Source organism: Euprymna scolopes, chromosome 34 (genome assembly GCF_053919585.1).
Source record: "Euprymna scolopes isolate OS-2025 chromosome 34, ASM5391958v1, whole genome shotgun sequence".
NCBI lineage: Eukaryota > Metazoa > Mollusca > Cephalopoda > Sepiida > Sepiolidae > Euprymna > Euprymna scolopes.
Genome location: NC_136515.1, coordinates 57,815,334 through 57,834,291, shown reverse-complemented (window position 1 = coordinate 57,834,291; position 18,958 = coordinate 57,815,334). Strand labels below are relative to the sequence as shown.

The 18,958-nt window shown below is 32.8% G+C and overlaps 1 protein-coding gene across 1 annotated transcript in view; it reads right to left on the bottom strand.

Moving 5' to 3' along the window:
* Positions 1 to 9,940: 9,940 nt before the first annotated feature.
* Positions 9,941 to 18,958, bottom strand: part of LOC145259269 (protein arginine N-methyltransferase 1-like) — a 58,167-nt gene continuing 49,149 nt past the window's right edge. Inside the window, exons 9-10 of the mRNA XM_080117108.1 lie at positions 14,633 to 14,754; positions 9,941 to 10,768 (exon numbers count right to left, since the gene is read on the bottom strand). Of these exons, the coding sequence (XP_079973234.1) occupies positions 10,685 to 10,768; positions 14,633 to 14,754 (206 nt within the window). The 3' untranslated portion in view covers positions 9,941 to 10,684. The remainder of the gene's footprint in view (positions 10,769 to 14,632; positions 14,755 to 18,958) is intronic.

The following is an 18,958-nucleotide window of genomic DNA, read 5'->3' as shown; positions in this document are numbered from 1 at the left end:
AGAATATCTTTTTATTTTTCCAGTTTTAATAGCTAGTCCTCTTACTTAATCTTAACCCGTCATGGTTACCACCTGACAAAGGCCAGAGGTATAATTGGCCGAAACGTTGTGAAACCACAACGGAAAAGGATAAGTCTGCAATAAATAGATTAATAAATAATACTAATTCTCCATAATGAATTCCAATTAAATATATTTAATCTTAACCATTTTACTTTTCATGCTCCCACTTTTCTATGTAGTATATACTTGTCATTTTTGGCTGGATTTGTGAGGAGACATGGCTTCCATGTTGGATTTTTTTTTGTTTTTTTAAGTATCCTGACTAAATTTGGTTAATACAACCTGATCAAGACTTTGGAATTCCCTACCTGTTAGCTGACATGAAAAAGTTTAAATGTAATGTAAAATGACCCCCACCCATAAATCTTAATAGTAACCCCTTACCTCCAACTGGCGATATGCATGAATATGAGGAATAAAAAAAAAATTATTGAAATTATCGTAATGTTAATATGAATAAACAAGAGGGTTTCGTTGTTGCAAAACCAATAAAGTACAGTAGACCTAAGACTGGAATTCCCTCCCTGTTACCTGCTCCCCTCACTGTACTGACATGCAGAAGTTTAATAGTAATACAACTCAAACATATTCCCAAATAGCAGCCCCTTACATCCAGAGAGGTGAATGTGCCTTATTGGGGGGGGGGGGGTGAACCAAAGTTTAAAATAACTTTTTATGAATAAATGAAAGATGGTTTCATTGTTGAAGTTATTTTAATTCTTCATGGTTGATCTAGCAAAACCATTAAAATATTTCTCATTTCATTACAAGGGATGTTTTAATCTGGATTTACATGAATGGATTTCTTTGTCATATTGACGATGTTAAAAATCAATTGCTGTAAAATCAAATTACAATCTATATAAATAAAACTTGTGTATTTAACTAAATTTTTTAGCTACTGATCACATAACCCTGAAATCAGCAGGAAATAGCAATCATACACCAAGGAAGGTTTATGATGATGGATGGATAACACGTACAGACATATAGGCAAGTTGAAATGCAAAAATGTTAATTTCAACTTATCGCCCCCCCCCTCTTTTTTTTTTTTTTTTTTTTTTTTTTACATGCACAATTTTGAATAAATTTGTGCAAAAGTAAGATATAGCTTGAAATGATTTAATTTTAAATTTTTATTTGCCGATAGCTTAAACAGTAGGAATACGGTTGGAGCGCTAAATGTTTAGGTTTTGATTCTACATGATGGTACCCAAGTTTTTTTTTTTTTTTTTTTTAAACTTGAAATATATATCTCAGCTTGACAGTTCTTGCGGTTTTGAATGCAGATGAACATAGCTTGGCTCATTCAAAAATTGCTTGGAATAAGCATCAGCATCCACCCTTTTGCCAGTGCAAAACAGTCTTAAAAGACAAGATGGCCGGTGGACAAAAATAATTTAATCTGCTGACGTCATCACGGATAGTCCCTTAGTTACTTGACACCGGTAGTCACCGTAACGTCTTGAAGTCAGTGTAATATTTTTTTTTTTTTTTTTTTTTATTAAAATGCCTTCACGGTGCATCGTTCCAAATTGCCGAGGAAAATATCGTAAAGGACAAAAATTGACAGTATTTACATTTCCGAAAGATAAAGAATTATAATGCAGTAAAAAAAAAAATTTTTTTTACACCATCTCCATTCAGGAAAGTAAGTTTTAACGTGCCCCCCCCCTGTATTTAACACGATGTACCTATAATTTAATTCAATATTATCCTAAGTTTTTTACCATTCAAAAGAAGCTTCAAATAAATTGCTAATATTAAAAAAAAAATTTTTTACAGCATACAAAACTAATGAAAATGCGAGACAACATCGACTCTTTAAAACACGTTCTTTTGAAGAGACGATTTTTTTAAGCTGTTGACACACGTTTTAAAAATCTAGCAAAAATTAATTTTCCTGAAATTTTTCAATATTTAAAAATAAATTATGCCGGCTGATAAAATTTTTAAACTTTTTTTTTTTTTTTTTTTTAAAAGCTAGAAAGATAAAATTTAAAAATACTTATTTTTATTTATATATATATAATGAAACTAAAAAAAAAAAAAAAAAAACCCGCGTTCACTCGTCTTACAGTTCATTTCATTAACGTAATCGGGTTTGTATTACTGTACACAGATTCGAAAAAGTTGTCAAAAAACAAATATATAACAAATAAATATTATCAAAGGCAAGATAACTTACTTTTCTACCAAATATTTTTCGTGTTTTTATTCAATGTAACATGTTTATTCAGCTCGAAAAACAGTGTTTACCGATGTATTAAAAAATTCAAGATGGCGTCTGATTCTCTCTTTAACACGGTAAGTTTGGGATAGGTGTTATAAATAAAAAAAACTATACAAAATACTATTAAAAACCCGCCGAATATATGTCAACCGATGTCACGGTAACATATTGAGCGAGTTTTTAACAGTATTTTATCCGGTTTTGTATTTATAACACCTTTTCCCAAACTTACTGTGTTAAAGAGAGAATCAGACGCCATCTTGAATTTTCAAATACATCGGTAAACACTGTATGGTTTTCGAGCTGAATAAACATGTTACATTGAATAAAAACACGAAAAATATATCCAGTTTGGTAGAAAAGTAACTTATCTTGCCTTTGATAACATTTATTTGTTTTTTGACAACTTTTTTGAATCTGTGTACAGTAATACAAACCCACGTATTTTAACAAACTGAAAATATGGATATAAAAAAATGATTTTGCATGTTATTTTTGTTATGTGGTGAAATAATCTTAAATAAGAAACATGATTTTTTTTCTTTAGGTTAATTATTTTTTTACTGTGCAATATTTCATGAATTTATTAAAAATATTGTGGTTCATTTTGATTAAAAAATATTCATTTTGATTTTAAAAAAATATTGTTCATTTTGATTTAAAAAAAATATTCATTTTGATTAAAAAAAATAATTTAATTTTAATATTTGTTTGTCTTAACTCATATCAAATGTTTTGCTTGTGTTCTGCTTCAAATATTCATAATCTTACATGCATAATTTTCATTTAATTATATTAAATAAACTTCAAGTTTACTACAAATCAAATCGTGTTCCTTTACTTTTTTAAAATGTAATTTATAAGTAATTAAAGAACGCATTCTAATCTTTAAAATCTATAATACAACGAAATATTCAATTGCTTATAATACTTAAAAAAACTTTTTTATTATTATTAATATTAGATGAGTTTCGGTATAAATCGTGTTCTTTCTTTATTTTAATCCAATTTTGAAGTTTTGTAACGCTGTCTGTAAAAATTACTGTTCATTATTGACAGTCTAAGAGTTCCACATATCTTGCTTGTTGGGACCTCGACGATGACATCATTTTTTTTCAGCTGGCCGGCCATCTTTATAACGAAGGCCACGATTTATGTCAGTAACGTAAAAATCTTGCAGTTTGATGGCAATGAAGACGTTTTTATATCATTTTGGTTATATAAGCATTTCTTACAAAGTTCTCGATGCTTGAAAAAGTGGTAGTCATGAGGTGAGGTCTGAAGAGTATAGCGGATGAGGCAAGTTTTGTAACCCATGGTGGTTTGTTCAATTCTTGAGGCACCGAGTTTTTTTTTTTCTCTCCAATCTTTCAAGTGATTGGGAATCGTATAAGTCTAATTCAGAAGTTCTTGAACAGTTGTGCGTGGATTTGCGTCGATTAAGGCTCTTAATTGATTGTCAACATCTGAAGGCTGACCACGACGCTCATCATCTTCAAGACCCTCGTCACCGCCACAAAATTTCTTAAACCACCATTGTGCTAGGTGTTCAGTAGTGGTTTCTGGGCTAAATGCTTTGTTATTGCAAGCTGTTTCAGCTGTTTTCCGACCTAGCTTGATTTTTAAATAAAAAAAAAAAAATTGAATTTTTCATCTTGTATTCAACATTGTTTGAAAATAAATCGAAAACCCTCTTTATATCATTTTTAAGTAAAGGTATAACAACTTATTTGAAATAAAAATTTTGCAAGATCTTTCTTGTCAACCCAATATAATAAAGAGAATTGGCTCTGTAATATGAAATCTTCGTGAATTAAAAGATACTTAAGCATATTTGAAGGCAGGTTGTCTGCCGCAAGTTTAAAATAAATACATTTTAAAGTGATTTTTTTTTTTTGTTTTTTTAATCTGGAGTTGACAATTTGAGAAAATATTTAAAAAAGAATTTTCAAAAATCTGTTTACATGTATGTTTGTCTAAAACTTTTGGCAGAGGCGAGATTTTCACGAGATCAGTATCATTTTGAAGCCGACCCTTAAGACATATCTAAAAATTGGCCCAAAACATTAATCTCTTCACCCATAACTGGGCACTTTTCTACAGGGAGGGTCTATTTTTCCGCTGACATTTTTTTGCAAGTCATTCAACCCTTGCGTTCATGACGTCGCTTAAAAGGCATTATTTCGACCACCCGTGACATCACAACCATGGTAGGGACATTGGTTAAACAGTTGTTTTTTTTTTTTTTTTTCATCTCATTTTCCTCTGGCGTGTTACAGGTTTGAGCCTGCTTACTATTTTTACTAACCAACACCCTTGCACTTTCTTTTCCGCCTTAGCGTCACGGGTTCAAGTCTGCCTGCCAATGACAACTTTTTTATTTTTTTTTGCTCAACCCACACCTCGCCAATGCCAGATTAGTTTTAAATAAGACATTTATGTTGATGTAAAATATTTTGCTGATAATTATTTTTGCAGGCAGTTTGTTTTTTCTTAATAGTATCAATCCTGGCAGACTTTTAGTACCTTTGTTCAGTCTCAAAAGACAATGGATACCCTCTGTAAGGGTAGCTGCACATATAATTGTGAGGCAAGAGTTGAATAATTTTCAACCACACCTTTCCGAAATTGGCACTGCGTGAGTCCAGTTGCAAGGAGAAATGCTAGATGACTGAAAACAATGCAGAGGGCACATACAGCACTTGGAATTCCCAAATAGTCACCCATCTTAGTTTTAAAAAATGTTATGGTAGGTAAGTAGGAAGGATCAAACCCGGAGTCATGAGTAAAAGTAGGAAAATAAAGTGTGAAAAAAAAAAAACATCTGCAACGTTAACAGTTCGGCCACCAAGAAAAGTCCATTCCAGTTGTTTAGGAAGAAAAAAAAAAAAAAAACTACGGTAGGTCGGCGCGAACGTGAAAATATAATGTGAATTGTCCAGCACGCTAACCACTATGCCAAAGAGCACTGCAGCTTAGTTTAGTGATTTTAAATAACTTCACATAAAAGAACTACGAAGCCAAACCGGTGTTCTCTTCTCAACTGTTCCTTGTGAACGATCCCCAAACGGTGTTAAGTGGTGACAGGGGGAGGAGGAATTTATTAGAGAGAAAATATTTTACCACTTCCATTGATCTTAACCGATTTTGGCCGTGACTTCTCAGCAGAAAAAGTATAGAAATCTAAGATTATCGAGGAATTTGAGAAATAATAAGCCTATAACACACCTCAGATATTGTTCTGCCGTTTGTGCATATTATATTTGCATGAAATATCTTGATTTTTAATCCTATTAAGGTCAAAATCCGACGTGAAAAAAATGAGTTCATTTTATTTATATAGAGACTAGTAAGGCTACCCGGCATTGCTTCGGACCGTATAAACAATGAGAAATTTTAAGTTGATTTTTAATATAATTGTTATTGTTATTCTTTGGAGAGAGGAATTTTTAATTTTTATGTATCATTTGCTACTTCGAGCAAAAGAATATTTTACCTACCATAGGACGGTTATTACACATGTATGAAATAATTGTACCTTTCCTTGGACAGGTAATTTACAGAATGTATATGAAATAATTTTACATTTTTGGGACGGGTAATTTACAACACATTTAAAAAATGTTTACCTACCTTCAAACGGGTAATTTATATACATATATGAAACAATTTAACTTACTCTCGACAGGTATTGTACAACATATGAAAATTTCTCTTCCCACCAAGGCTACAATAATTTTAAGAAAATTGAAATCCTTTTTAAAGATGGATCGATAGGATTTCAAAATTAATACATAAATACATTGTGTTGGTTAATGAGTTCGCAACCCTTGCTTCACCATAAATTTCAACATTACTGCGTTTCTTTCCTTCCTCACTATCGGCACTATTATTGTAAGGAAAATTGTCAGTTTTGGAAGATGTCTCAGCAGGATTGTAAAATCAATGCATAAATACATTGACACAGTTAAGTGATTAGACAACCCTTGCTTCATTATCAAATTCTACATTAATCCGTTTCATTTTTTCACCAATACTGACTCAAATTTTTTTGGAAAAAAGATGTCATTTTCAGGCTTTACACCCAAATATGTTGAAAAGCTTAGTGATTAAGCAACCCTTGCTTCACTACAAAATTTCACATTACTGTGTTCTTTGCTTCAATACTACTAATACCATCATTTTAAGTGAAAAGATATCATTTCTTGACCATAACTCAGCAGATTTTCCAAATAATTACATAAATGCATTGATATGAATGATGATTAGGCAACTTTTACTTTACCACAATTTTCAATATTAATGTAGTTCTCCCTGATTTCTACCACAACCACCAACAACACATTAGTAAGAGAAACATGTTATTTCTGGAATACGATTCCATATTTTTGGAATATGACATCGTGAGATATTGCATAGTGACCCCAAAATGGACATTACTCCCTCCAGCCCCACCACAAAAGTGAAGGTTTGCTAATTGCTAGAGAACTCCAGAGTACGTTAAAAAGCAACATAACCATATGTCTTTCTACTCACCACTACAACTGTGACGTCATTCCCCGAAGTTAATGTTGAAAATTCAGAAAAATATTGTTAACCACCTACAGAAACTGATAAATTGTCTGGGCCGATTATTTCGTTACAAACACACCAATCAATTGACTCCCATTTCATTGTTTTTCATAATTCTTGGAAATGTTACTAATTTCGATTACCATTTTTCATAATTTAACCCACATTATCGCCTCCTCCCTTACGAAAATAATAACTTTGATATATTATTGTCTGGGTTGATTGTTTTATTACAAACACACCATTTAACTCACATTTCATCATTTTTTATAATTCTTTGATATGTAACTAAGTTCAACAATCATTTTTTCATAATTTTAACTCGCATTGTCTGGTTTGATTATTTCATTAAAAAAAAAACAAAAAAACAATCAACTCACATTTTATCATTTTTCATAATTCCTGGATATGTTACTAATTTTGACAATTTTTCATAATTTTAACTCACATCATCGCCATATTAAAGTGGTTTTCTAAATTATAACTTTATTTCAGCACAGTCCATATTCTGTATGTCAGTTTCTTATTTAATTGTTAGGTTAAAGTACAAATATTTTTAAAAACCTCCCCTCCCTATATTAAGATTGGCTTTCTAAATAATGCCAATATTTCAGCATGGTCCTTATTCTTTATATCAGTTTTTTTATTTATAAAATTGTTAGGTGAAAGATACCTTCCTTTCTCCATATTAAGAATGGGTATCCTGTGTGCCATTTTTCAATTTTTAAATTGTTAGATGAAAGTACAGAATAGTTAAAAACATACACTTCCCATATTAATAATGGCTTTCTGAATATTATTTCAGCGCGGTCCATATTCCGAATGCCAGGTCCCTCCCCTCTTTTAAAAATATATATGAAATAAAGTAAGTATGAATTCGTAAATTGCTTCAATCGTTTCCAGGACTGATTCCATATTACCCCATCACTTAAAAATAGATATGAAATAAAGAAAATTTGAGATCGTAAACTGCTTCAGCCATTTCCGGGACTGACTCTATATGGACCCCCCCCTCTTAAAAATAAATATGGAATTAAGGAATATTGAGATCCTAAACAGCCTCAGCCATTTATGGGCTGACTTTATATCCTCCCAGTCTCTTATAAATTTATGTAAAATAAAGTAATTTGGAGATCATAAACTGCTTCAGCCGTTTCCGGGCCTGGCTCCATACCCCCCCCCTCTTCTTTAATATATTTTTAAGGAGATAATGCCTGGTAGGAAACTATTATGTTTACTTGGCCTTTTTGCTAAGATCAAAGTGTAGTATCTGTTTTGGTGCAGGATTTTAGCACCCCCCCCCATTTGTTTTTAAGGAGAAGATAATGCCTGGTGAAAACTTGGCTTCTTGGTCTTCGTGACTGAGACAATTATTTTAAATTCTTAGGAGAAAATGAAGAATAGTAAAAAAAAAAAAAAAAAACACCCTACCCTACCAATATTAAGAATGGCTTTCTAAATAACGCTATTATTTCAGTTTCTCATTTAATAAATTATTAGGTGAAAGTATAGAATAGTTTAAAAAAATACCTTCCCCATATTACAAATGGCTTTCTAAATGTTATTCTTTCAGCACGGTTTTCGTATTCCGTATATTATTTTCCACCCCCTTCATCTTAAAAACATGAAATAAATATGAGATTGTAAAATAAAAGATATATAAGCTTACAAATTCAAAACCGCGAGTAAAATTTACGTATTATTTCATTATTGTTTATTAATAATAATAATAATAATAATAAAAAAAAAGAGTTGGCGTTATCAGCCAGAATTTAAATCAAAACATCTAGCGTTGCAGCCTAATGTGTTCTCTATTAGTGTCTGCATGCATATGACCGCAAAAATGCCTGCTCGGTGTTAATGTACATTTTTTGCAAATGTCTGTACGCGTTATTCATGCATGTAAACAAAAACATTATTCACTATAAACCATCCTTGGTTAATGAATATTATTTCCTGAAAATTTCAGTGTTATGTGACTAGTAGTTTAAGAGTTTACCTGTTAGATATTTACACACATACATGTACTGTTTTATTTATATAGAAGAAGCTTCTTTCTTAGAATTGCACGCCTGTGGAACTCTGTTCCGTCTGCCTGCTTCCCACCTGACTACAACTTGGATGTGTTCAAGTCCAACGTTAACAAATTCCTAATGAACCGCCCCCCCTTAAGTAAACACTTCATCAAATCTCCACACTAACATAATGTATTTGCAATAACCCTTATCCCTGAGTGGCTTCCGGGCCTTGATAAGTGGCGACCACTGTGTAAAGATAAAAAATGAAATTGTGGCTAATAAACAGCAATGTTATCATGATGCCATCTTGGGAAACATGATGAAAGAACAAGGGAAATAACTCAAAATAATTCAAACTTATCAAATATTAGAAAAGGGTTAATATAGGAAAAACTCAAATTAGCTTAAAATTGAGGTTTAACACTTTATCGCCAAATTGAACTTTCAAGTCGCTTTTCAAAAAAAAACACCTGTATAGGAAATATTCCATACTCTTATGTCTTGTCAGCCCAACTGGTTTTCAAAGTACAGGTCTGTGTATGGCATAACAAGTGAATGAGGGGTTGTTTATGCTCGTGCGTCTGTTGCATGCTAACTTCCGTCAAATGTGGGTTTCATGATTAAAAAATATATATATATATATATATATTTCATAAAAAAAAATTCTGGTAGAAAAGGTAAAAAAACCTACTCAATCAATTTATGTCGTTCTTAGTATAGATTTTTTTTTTAATTTTTTTTTTTTTCATAGTGGAATTCTGTAAAAGCGCCGACTAGTTAAATAAACCAAAATTGGATCAGTTTGGAAATACGTTACTTCCCACCTCCTCGACTATCAGTCTAAAAAAAAAAAAAAAAAAAAAAAAATTCTCAGTTTGAAGTTTTTATTACATATATATATATATATATATATATATATATATATATATATATTTTTTTTTAATCATTTCAGCCTGTCTCCTCTTTTCATGCTACAAATATTAGCAACACAATATTTCAACATTTAATGAAGAATAAAAATAAAAAAAATAAAAAATGATTTTTGAGAAGGGGGTGGAGGAGGATATTATTTTTTAATTTTATTAAGAAATGAATGAGAAAAAAAAAAAAGGATTAAAAATAGGAATAAAAGATTGAAAGCAAAGAAGAGAGAATTCAACTGTATTTTCTAGCATGGAAAAAAAAAAGTGTTAAATCATCTGCTACTTGGCATCCATTTTTTTTTTTTTTTTTTTTTTTGTTACTGACTACACAGAATTTCATCTCTCTCCAGTTTCAAAATGGAGGGGGAAAAAAAAAAAAAAAAAAGTCTGACCATGGTCGCACAATTAGGAACTAAAAATATGAAAGTTTCATGAAAATAAGGAGGTTGTAGAATAGGTGGGAAGTCAGAATGGAAAAGTGATATGATCCGGACATTTTTTTTTTTTTTTAATGTTAAAAAAAAAAAAAAAAAAAAAAAAAAAAAAGGAAGGGGAGGGGGAAGAATCAGAATTGAAGTTTAAATGTCAGTTGTGGAGAGAAGGGGAAAGGGTAACTAAAAAAAAAAAAAAGATTTAGAGGGTGGGGGGCGCGCAAAATGTCACTGAAAGGTTTAAATGGTGTACAAAATTATTGCACCCAAAATTTCAAATTAGGAAGGAGTTCATCATTTATTTATTTACTTTTTTTGGATAGCGAATTGATAGCAGCAGCAGCAGCAGCGGTCACTCCATTTACCACCTTCGACCCCTCAAAGACTGACCATGGAGAGAGGTGGTGCTTGCCGCCTGGAGGGTTGGAAGATGGTTTCCGGCTTCTATCTCATCTTATATTGTAAACACTCGGACATCTCAGAAAGTTCTCCCTTGAAGTCTAATTCAACTGTGAAATCCAAGTCACGCTTTAAAAAACAAAAAAGAAAGAAAAGGGAAATAAATTTTTTTGAAACTCAATAAAAATCTGTCATACATTTTGAAAAGAGAAAATTTTTCAGGAGTACAATAAATAATTTACTCTGGTCAGCCATCGGCCAAAAAATCCATGTAGATTAGACCAGAGTTTCCTAAAGTGAGCTCTGTGTGAGTGAGGTCTCCAGAAGCCCGTTCTTAAAAAGGATCAAATGCTTTATATGGAAAATGAAATGGCTGCAGACATTTAATCATTAATCATTTTTACTGGAAAAAAAGATGATACAAAAAACTACAGGTGCAAAGCGTTTCATGAAAACGTAAATAAAAAAATAAATTAACAAAAAATGCAAACATTTTTGATTAATCAAAAAGAAAAAAATGGTTGTAAATATTATCATTAGTGTTAAAATTTGAAACTAATGTTTTTCATAATTTTTTTTAGAAATTATCTTGTTAGTGTCCTGTGAAAAACCTTTGCCCCACTCAGAGGATCTATGGTGTCTTTAAGTTTGTGAAATCCTGGATCAGACCATTCCTGTAATAAACTGGCCAGTGTTGATTGTGGTGTATGGCAAGTTCTGTGCAGTTCTAGAAGGTCCACCTTCCCAGGCTTTGCCTTCTCTCTTTAAGAAGATTGCTAATTGCCAGAGGCGCTTGGCCGAGAATCCCGACAAGACTGCACAGGCCTCCTTTTTCCTTCTCTTAAGCACCGACTTTTCAATCCTACTTTCTGTCACAGTTCTAGCCGTGGGAGAGAAATAGCCAGAAGGATTTTTACAACAACTCCTGGAGATAAAAGCGAATGCCTGTTTACCTCCTCTGCAGGAGAATAAACATATGACCGGACAAGATTTTGAAAAGCCAGCACACCACAAGCACATTCTAGACTACAGAAAATGCTTGATCAGCTCCGCCAGCATTTCCTAACAGGGGACACCTCAAAGGAGTTAAAAAATAAACTTACTCCTTCTCAACGGATCAAGTCCTTTGTTTTCAAGTAACTTTGCCTATCGCTTACAATTGAGAAGCTGGTTATGCTATGCCAGGGCATACATAACAGCCCTTTCAGAAACGTTTCCATGGACACACTAAATTACACACCCTTAACAAACCATGATAATGCTATGTTGGTGTCATGAGACCTAGAATACAAACCAGGAAGAATTTACAGAACCAGGAGAATACAACTAGACAATAGTGTCACAAACGTGCTAAAACAGAAGCAAGCATATATATATATATATATATATATATATATATATATATATATATATATATATATATATGACTACTTCATTTAATCACAAATTAATATACGAAAGTATAAATTTATGCGTTAACTTTAAGTATTTACTTCAACAGTGCTCAATACATAGGTAGAGCTAGGTTGTAAGTTATAAAATATATATGGCAATTAAGCTATTTACCTCCTCTGCAGGAGGATAGACAGACACACTCAGTTCATATATATATATATATATATATATATAGGAACTGTGTATGTGTTCCCTGTAGACTATGAAATGACTGAACAGATTTTTTTTTTTTAAATTTCATATGAAGGTACGTGATGTGTCTGGAAGCGTTCTTAGGTTTTGCATCAGAATGCGTTCATGTTGCGGCAATGATTTTGATCTTCTGCTTTATTTCAGCTTCTTTTCATTTTCAATTTGAGATGTTTGACTTTATTTCCTATCTTATCAAAAATCCCAGAATAATTTCGTCACTGCCAAATTCATCTTTTGTCTCCTTTTGGTTGTTATCAATATTTTGATGATTTTGTAATCTACCTTTAAAGCCCCTTGTACTGAACTCAGAAATCATTATGGAATTTTGGATACAATTTACTGGGGCCATTGGGAGACACTGCTTGGATTTCATTCTACACGCCTTGTAATATTTTCCTAGTCAAATCTCCTGAACACATAGTCAAGACTAGGACATTTGTTAATGTGGGCAAGTTATCGTAGGGCTCAAAATTTTATACTAAACAAAAGCAGGACGACAATACAACTAGATAATAGAATACAAACAGTATAACCATTTAATGCTTTTAATTTTTCAAAGCTGTTTTTTTATTTTTTTTTGTTGCATGATGGTTCATAAACTGATGATGTAGTTATCATCTGTATTTACTTGCCTCATCATGAAGGCAGTTAAACACAAGGTTAGTTTTAATTTGAGGTTATCCACCTCTCAAAAAGGTACTTGTACAGTTTAAATCAAGACATAAAAAAATGAAAATATTGAATAAAAGTTTAAATTGTACGTATCCGTTATGGATTGAAGTTCTCCGAAAAAAATTTCACCGGTTTTTGTTTTACAGTGAAAAAACAATTTGTTATGATACCGAGCAAAAGGTTTTAGGAAGAAAAGCTAGTATTAAAGATGGGGAGGGAGTGTCGGCGCTTTAACTGGAGTTATTTCCCCGTGGCGTTTCTAAACTCCAAACAAAAATTAAGAAAGATTCCAAGATGTCTGCCTTCAACGTGCTGTCATAAAAACGTGATTTTCCGCCGTAAAAAAAAAAAAAAAAAAAAAACTACTCGATCAATTAAGTGCAATTTTTTTCCGGAGATCTTCAGTTCAAAAACGGATACATACAATATAGCCTTTTCTTTTTTTTTTTTCCTCGATATTCTTATTTATTAATGTCTTGATTAAACTGTACAAGTATCCTCAAAAAGAATACTCTGCATTGAGTGTAGAGTAAAAAAAAAAAAAAAAATCCCTTGACAGCAGATGAAGTGTAATACCAAAACAGATACCACACTTTGAAATATTTATTTGTACAAAATATAAAAATAGATAATGAACAAATTTGATACAAAGCTATTCAAAAGTATGAGGATAATGGGTGTCATTGGTCTCAAATACTTTAAATTGTCTACCCTACTCTTAAATAGAAATATTTCGGTTACCATAAATACCAGGGCATGACCCACTTGAAAAGTTTTATTGAATTATTTACAGTAATTACATTTCATTGGCGAGAGAATGGGGAATAAAGAAACAACAAAAATTGGTTAGTAAGACCCTCACAACCCTTCCTAAATAATAGATCACTTACTGCTTTTTTTTCAGTTTACCAAAGTATAATCTAAGCCAAATGTATTAACTTTTGGTGCCAATCAGCTTTATTTGGCCACTTCTTTCCTTTACTATCATATACTTAATAATGGCAAGTGCTCGTCTGAGCTCCAATCTAAGATTCCCCTTTTACCTGACTTTCATGAAAAACACTCATCTAGCTGAAATCCCTATCAATAATTTTACCCACTTTTTATCTGTGCCTAAACCTAAACATAGATTCCATGAATAAAGCTTCTTTCTTAAAACTGCACACTCGTGGAACTGTTCTGTTTTCCTGCTTTCCAACTGACTACAATATGGTCGTCTTCAAGTCCAACGTGAACAAATTCTCAATGAGCCATCCCCTTAAGTAATCTAATTTACCAAATTTCCACTACAAATGATTATTACAAAATTTTCCCATTGACTACTGTACACTCATTAACCGTTATCCTTGAGTGGCCTTCGGGCCCTGATAAATGGTGACTTCTTTGTAAAAAAAAAAAGAAAGAAAAAAAAAGGGCTCATTCAGTATTAATCTTGCCTTTAGTGGTTCTGAAAAAAGAAAAATGTACAAAAAGGGGTGAGCCATTGGTTATCAGAAAAGCATTTGAATTGAACTTTGCTTTCATGTTGCTATCATATAAAAAAACCCCAAAAAGTTGGTATTTTCTTGATCCAGACGAATAATATTAAAAAATAATTACTTATCATTCATGTTAGTATTGAACTTTAATTTTGAGAGAGAGAGAGAGAGAAAGAAAAGATATACAGGCACTTACATTGTTCTTTTTATTCGGCTGCATTCTGAACGTACCGAAGATTTCTTCACCTTTCTTTACCGTCAAATATTCCTTCACGTAAAACACAGTTTGTTTCCAATGAGTATATCTGGACTCCGGGGCTAAATGGAAAAACAAAAATGCTAATAATAATCTAAATACAAAAATGCATCATATTGAGAATGAAAGTTCTTGCAGTTTTTTAATTTTTAAATTCAGATGAACATATCTTGGCTCAAACAAAAACCAGTAACGTTAGGGCAGCAACCACGCACGCATACGAATACCTTTCTTTCTAGTTTTCCATTTTTTTTTTTTTTTTTTTTTTTTTTTTTACAAAGGCATCACCACATTATCAAGGCCCAGAGGCCACTCAAGGATAAGGGTTAAAGAGTGTACAGTAGAAGTTGGTCAATATAGTAATCATTAGTAATGAAAATTTGGTAAATTTAATAACTTATATGGAACGGCTCATCAAGAACTTATTTACTTTAGACTTGAACAAAACCATATTGTAGTCAGCCGGAAAGCAGGAAAACGGAAGACAATTCCACAGGCGTGCAGTTCTAAGAAAGAAGCTTTGTTCATGGAATCTACGTTTAGGTTTAGGCACAGATAAAGAGTGGGGGAAATTATTGATAGTGTTTACAGCTAGACGAGTGTTTCTTGTGAAAGTTTGGCGAGGGGGGACCATAGATTGAAGCTCAGTTGAACACTTTCCATGAAAATAACGATACATCAGAGACAAACTCGCAACATCTCTTCTGTGAGATAGAGGTTGCAAGGAGGAGAAAAGGACATCTCCTACGAGGCTACGAAGTCTATTTTGAACTCTATCAAGGCAGAACAAGTTCTTTCTAGCAGCTCCTGCCCAGATGTGGCAACAGTATTCCATCCTTGGACGTACCTGGCTCTTATATAGATAGAGAATAGCATCAGCAGTGAGATATCTACTGGATCGATAGAAAGATCCCACCATTTTTCCAGCGGCCTTGGCAACAGATTTGATATACGTGTTCCATTTAAGATCAGGAGTAATGGTCAAGCCCAGAAGCTTGTCAAAACTTGAGGCCTCATGAAGACGAGAGCCATTCATTTCAATTGATGACAAATGTGGATTAGAATGTTGATGATGTAAAGAGAGAAGCTTGGTTTTAGATGCATTAAAAGTAACCAGCCACTCCTTTCCCCATTGTACTACGTGCTCAAGATCAGAGGAGAGAGAATTGGAGAGAACTTGCTCGTTTACTGTCTTAGATGTGGTACCATAAATGGTAGTGTCGTCAGCATAAATGTCTACAAATGATGTAAGGATATGATTTGGAAGATCATTAATGTAGATCAGGAAAAGAGTTGGGCCCAGGATGGATCCCTGAGGGACACCGGCATTAATATTGTGAGCTTCTGATTTTTGCCCCTCAACTACTACTCTTATGAATCTATCAGAAAGAAATGATTTAATAATTGAGAAGACTTTTCCAGCTATACCATAGCTAGCGATCTTATGAAGTAAACCTTTATGCCATACCCTATCAAAGGCTTTAGATATGTCAAGAGCAATTGCCCTAGAAAGATTGCCACCGTCGAGAGATTTGCTAATCCTATGCGATATAACTGTAAGGACATCTGCTGTAGATCTAGCAGAACGGAAACCATATTGAGTGTCACTAAGAAGGTTATTTTTGTTGAGATGTTTGATTACTTCTGTATTTAATACAGATTCTAGCAACTTACTCATGACGCACAGGAGACTTATTGGCCTGTACTGAGAGGGGGATGAGCGATCACCTGAATTCTTAAATACAGGGCATACTGATGAGATTTTCCAGGGAGATGGGAAACTATTCTCCTTAAGACAACGTTTAAACAGTTTTGTAAGTATGGGCGCTAGTTCAGGTTGAAGTTTTTTGAGTACTATAATTGGAATACCATCAGGGCCAGTTGCTTTACTGGAATCAAGGTTTTTGATTAGCTTGGCAACATCACGTACAGATATACGTATATCACATAGCGTGTTTTCTGATACAAGAGGAAATATTGGGGGTTGGCGGTCTTGGTCGCAAAGGGTAGAATTAGCTGCAAAGTTCTTGACAAAGAGTTTGGCTTTGTCTGATGCTGACGAGATTACCTCAGATCCATTGATAATAGTTGGGATGGAGCACACGCTTCTGTTCAGGATTCTGTTTGCCTCTATCTCAACCTTTAAACCCCACCTCCCCACTCATTCCTATACCTCAACATAGACTCAAATCCGCACCCCTATTGGGTCTTATTTACATACAACCAAATCTTATTTTTCACATTTGACTGAACCTCCTGATATTAACTCCCTGTGAAGTGGAAGACCTGGTATTTTCATTGCAAACTTTGCTTTCGCATAAGCTATATCACATGAAGAGGCCTCTAGTTACTGGTAACTAGTTGACTGAAACATACTCATGACTATATAGCAACATATTACTGCGTATGTAAAAACAAACAAAGAGTAGTTTTGTGTGTGTGTGTGTGTGTGTATTATATATATATATATATATATATATATATATATATACTAGCAAAATACCTGTCGTTCACTGGGTTCAAAAACAGCCTACAGAAAATGGGCTCTGATTTATGAAAGTATGATAGGTTATGAAAAGGAAGGGTTGTAAAGAGATAGCTTCGAATTTGGGGGTATCAAAACAAAAGCAAAATATGACGAAAGTAAAAAATAAAAGATAAACCCCATAATTTATTATACCATACCTGTTCACACTGAAACACTTATCACAATATTCTGTGGATCTATATAAAAAAAACCTTGTTAAACTTTGTGACATATTTCCATTCTATGGAGGTCAGGTACGAACGAACACCCCATAATTTTATTACACCATACTTCTCCAAACTGAAACATAATTATCAAAGTATACTTACGCAGATAGATATGAAAAGTCTTTATTAAAGTTTGTACCTATTTCCAATCTACGGAGGCCAGGCGCGAACACAGACCCCACAATTTTATTATATCATCCCTAATTAAGTTAAAACATACTTATCAAAGTATTATTATGTACGTCTATATTAAAAACACTTGTAAACGTTTTTTTTTTTAATTTTTAAATTTTTTATTTCCATACTTTGTAGACCAGGTGCGAACGCAGACCCCACAACTTTAAAGAACCACCGTTCTGCCAGATCAAACATACCCATTCCTGTGTCTCGATACATCTTCTATCATTATATGTAATCAGTTTTTTAAAATAGTCAACCATATAGGAGCCTACTCGTGACCAGACACAGATTCAGCTTTATATTATATATATATATATATATATATATATATATATATATATATATATATAATCTCTCAAATCCCCATCCCAGTATATAATATTGCTAAAACAATAACATTATCCAACCTTACATACCTAGTAAATACTGCGACCTTTTAAAATTAAACTCCCCCACAAATGCATAACCACATCCCTCACCGCTGAAAACTTCTTTACGAACGTCCCTATAATTAAAATAATCATTAATCAAGTATACAATCACAATACAATACCCCCCTCCAGCTATAAAACCCCAAGACCTTGAAAAGTTACTATTAAAATGCACCACACAAATTCCCTTCACTGACCCTAATGGGAAAATATACATCCAAATAGATGGCGTCTCAATGGGATCACCAACATTCGCAGAATACTATATGACCCACCTTGAAAATAAAATCTCAGATCAAAAAAATAAACCCACTATCTATGCCCGATATGTCAACGATGCATTCATTGCAGCCGAATCCATACAAGACATTAAAAAACTCAAACTAAACCTAGAAATACACTCCGTCCTCAAATTCATGCATGAACCAAACAAATAACAAAATACCATTTCTTGACGTGTTAGTAGATTCAAGCGACCCCACTAAATACACAACATACAAAAAACCTACCAACAATAATGCAATATTCTTAAATTACCGCAACAAATACCCAGAAAAATATAAAACTGCCTGTATAAAAGATTTGATTCACAGCTCATACAATATAGCATCAACCCGACAAATATTTTACAAAGAATTAACAAATATAAAACAAACCTTAATAAATAACTTTCCCAATAAAATCGTCGATAAGCACATAAAACTATTTTAACTCACCCCACAATAAAAACATAAACCCTAACAAAAACGACACCATCAAAGTATACTATAAAAACCAACTACACACTAACTATAAAACATAAAAAATAACAAACCTAATTAACCGATCAGAACAAAAAGATCAAATATACTAAATTTTGGAACTTCCAATTTAATAATTAAAAACAATAACAATACTAACA